Genomic DNA, 2,770 nt, shown 5'->3' on the forward strand with positions numbered 1-2,770 from the left:
ACCCTCTTCCGACTATGCCCTGAAAATAAACTTTAAGTCTTAAAGGCAGGGACCATAATTGTATCGCCCCATGCCCAGTGCAGAGCCTGGGACAGGGAAGATATTTGGGAAGTGTTTGCTAAATGTCTTAACTGTACTCTACCTCTGCCCTTGTCATAGCCCCAGCACACTCCCAGCTGAAGGGATTCTGGAGTCCCTGTTTTCTGAGTTCCTGGCAGCTTCTCTGTGGTAACTGCTTTGAGCTGAACCCCACCTTGGCTCATGTAGTCATTCAGCACTCACTCCCTGAAATATGTAGGACCTAGAGATGGCCTTGCCCATGCCCTGGGTCTCAGGGCTGTCACAAAGGCTCCATCTCCTTTCCCACCTGATGCCACCTCTCCTCCAGGTCTAGGACCATCTCAGAACCCTGTCCCACAACCAGCAGTGAGAGGTCACAGTCCCTGCTGGACCTCCACTCACTCTGCATTGCTCTCTCCAAAGGCCTTTCCAAGGCCATCTGGTCAGGACACAGCTGGACAAGTAGGTGCTCAACGTGTATTTATTGAATGGCATAAATCCTCCCACTGCTAGGATGTCCACCAGTACCAAATGACACAGATCCCACATCCTCCAGCCTCAGCGGGTTCTGTTTTGTCCCTGTCTTCGTTTCCCCTGGTCCATCCAGTTGCCTACAGAGCTCTCTGCTGGCAGGTCCCCCTACACAGACCTGTGACTCCCAGATCTCTGCCCCACCTCTGCAGACCCCATCCCTGGGCTTCTGACACCTCTCTAGTCCTAATATCTCCATTCTCTACATCCTGCAGGAGTTCCAGGCCCTCAAATCCATCATGTTTGTTGGGCCCCATGGGCCAAACATCTTGTCAGCATCTCTCTGCATCCTGGAATCAGGACTCAACCCCTCACCTGCCTACTCCTTCCTACCTGTATGACTCTGCTCAACTGCTAGACCTGCTGGACCAAGTGTGGCTGCATTCACATCCTGAACTTGCTCTAAGGACAGACATGGCTAATCAATCACAGCACTAAGATCCAGTCTCAACACAATGTTTCAGGCAGCTACTGCCAATTAGTGAGTTGGTATAGGACGTGAAATCTATTTATGATACCACTCCTAGACCACAAATATGACCTCAGTTCTTGAGATATGCTTCCTGACAAAGCCTGTTTGCCTGACTCTGTGACCTGCCCACCACTCTGTTTTGTATGATTCTTACAACTGCACTGTCAGTGCCTCTAAAGACTCTCAGCTTAGCCTAGCCCCCAAGCCTGTATTCCTTTTAGCCACTGTCCACTATGTCAAATGATGCTTTGTGGGTTCCAGAGAGTTTACCCATCCCAGAGCTCACCGCCCCTCCATCAGGGAGTTCCCATCAGAAATGTCAACGCATGGGATGGCAAGTCAGGGGAAGGCCACTATCCTAACAGTGGATAATCCCAACTGCAGGAAGTTGGCAAAGAGAAGAGGAACTCACTTGGACCTCAACATGATTTTTAAATAAGCCAAAATGGGTGATGGAGAGTCAACAATTACCTGTGCCTCAACCACAGCAGCTGCAAGGGCCTAGCACTCTCATAATCCCATAGTCTCTTGCACCAAACAAAGCTTTCAGTCCACCATTGCTAGACTAGCATCCCCTGCCTAGTACCCTTCCCGCACTGTTACCCTAGTTGAGCCCTGTCCAGTCTCTCAGCTCCATCTCCTGATCACATCACGCCACCCAGACTCACAAGTCTCCTCCAAGTTTGTTGAAAGCGCAGGCCAGAGCCACCACTTGGTCAGTGGCTCGGCTGATGACAGGGACACAGAGCATGGCCTGCAGCTCGCAGCCCAACATGCTTTGCAGCTGTTGCACATCCTCCTGCAAAGGGGAAGTGAGTCAGGGTGCTTCCTTCTCCCAGCCCTCCGCCATACTATGTAATAGCCAATTCTAAAGGACCCATACAGACTGGGAGGTGCTATGATATGGCAGTGAGTTGGGAGAAAATCCCTGGGTCTTGACTCCCATATTCCTAGGCTTCCCTGTCCCACAAACCCTGGCCCTGGTGACTGGACAGTGGGCTCTCCCCTTGCCTCCTCCTCCCCTGGTCCAGCTAGGCCATGGCTTACAGAAGTGAGATCTTTCCGTTGGATAGACTTCTTGTCTTCCACCACTTGGCCCAGGCGTCCCATTGTCAACTGGGGAATGAGGAGAGACTGAGTCAGGGCCCAGTTCTCCCCAAGGTCAGGCAATCTCAGGCCCTGCCCCACCCTCAAGTCTGGAAGTTTCAAGGGCCTCTTCCAGTTAATCCAAATGGTGGGTGGAGTCAACACTGAAGGGGGATGGGGGGGAGGGGGTTCTGCTCCTGACCGGAATCCCCGATGGAGGACTTTAGTTCTTCCCTAACTAGGAGAAACAAACAGACTCCAAGGATTCTTGTTGATCTTAACAGATTCTAAGAGAGTCCAATCTAAAAATACTCCAATAGAAGTGAACTGGTCCCAAGTAAGCCTTTCTGTAGATCGTAGATTTCTTTCTCATAACATTCCCAAGTAGATCCCAAGATCCAGATAATTCCACCAGATTCCAAGAGATTCTAGCAGTTCCCAGTCCCTCTGGACAGATCCCAGGAGTGCCTAGCTTGCCTTAACTTCTCCTGCAGACTCCAACACAGGGGACTGACGCAGGACTCACCGGGAAGCTGATCTCCTCTTCTAGCACTTTATTTCCAATGACCTGAAGGGCAGAGCAGTGGGGACCCGTTAGAGGACGGGAAAGATTTTTCCCCT

At 51.3% G+C, this 2,770-nt stretch overlaps 1 protein-coding gene across 1 annotated transcript in view; it reads right to left on the bottom strand.

Moving 5' to 3' along the window:
* Nucleotides 1–2,770, bottom strand: part of PDE2A (phosphodiesterase 2A) — a 106,433-nt gene that overhangs the window by 10,453 nt on the left and 93,210 nt on the right. The window contains exons 9-11 of the mRNA XM_019649322.1: nt 2,676–2,768; nt 2,111–2,179; nt 1,732–1,862 (exon numbers count right to left, since the gene is read on the bottom strand). Coding sequence (XP_019504867.1) covers nt 1,732–1,862; nt 2,111–2,179; nt 2,676–2,768 — 293 coding nt within the window. The remainder of the gene's footprint in view (nt 1–1,731; nt 1,863–2,110; nt 2,180–2,675; nt 2,769–2,770) is intronic.

Source organism: Hipposideros armiger, unplaced genomic scaffold (genome assembly GCF_001890085.2).
Source record: "Hipposideros armiger isolate ML-2016 unplaced genomic scaffold, ASM189008v1 scaffold_132, whole genome shotgun sequence".
NCBI classification, from domain to species: domain Eukaryota; kingdom Metazoa; phylum Chordata; class Mammalia; order Chiroptera; family Hipposideridae; genus Hipposideros; species Hipposideros armiger.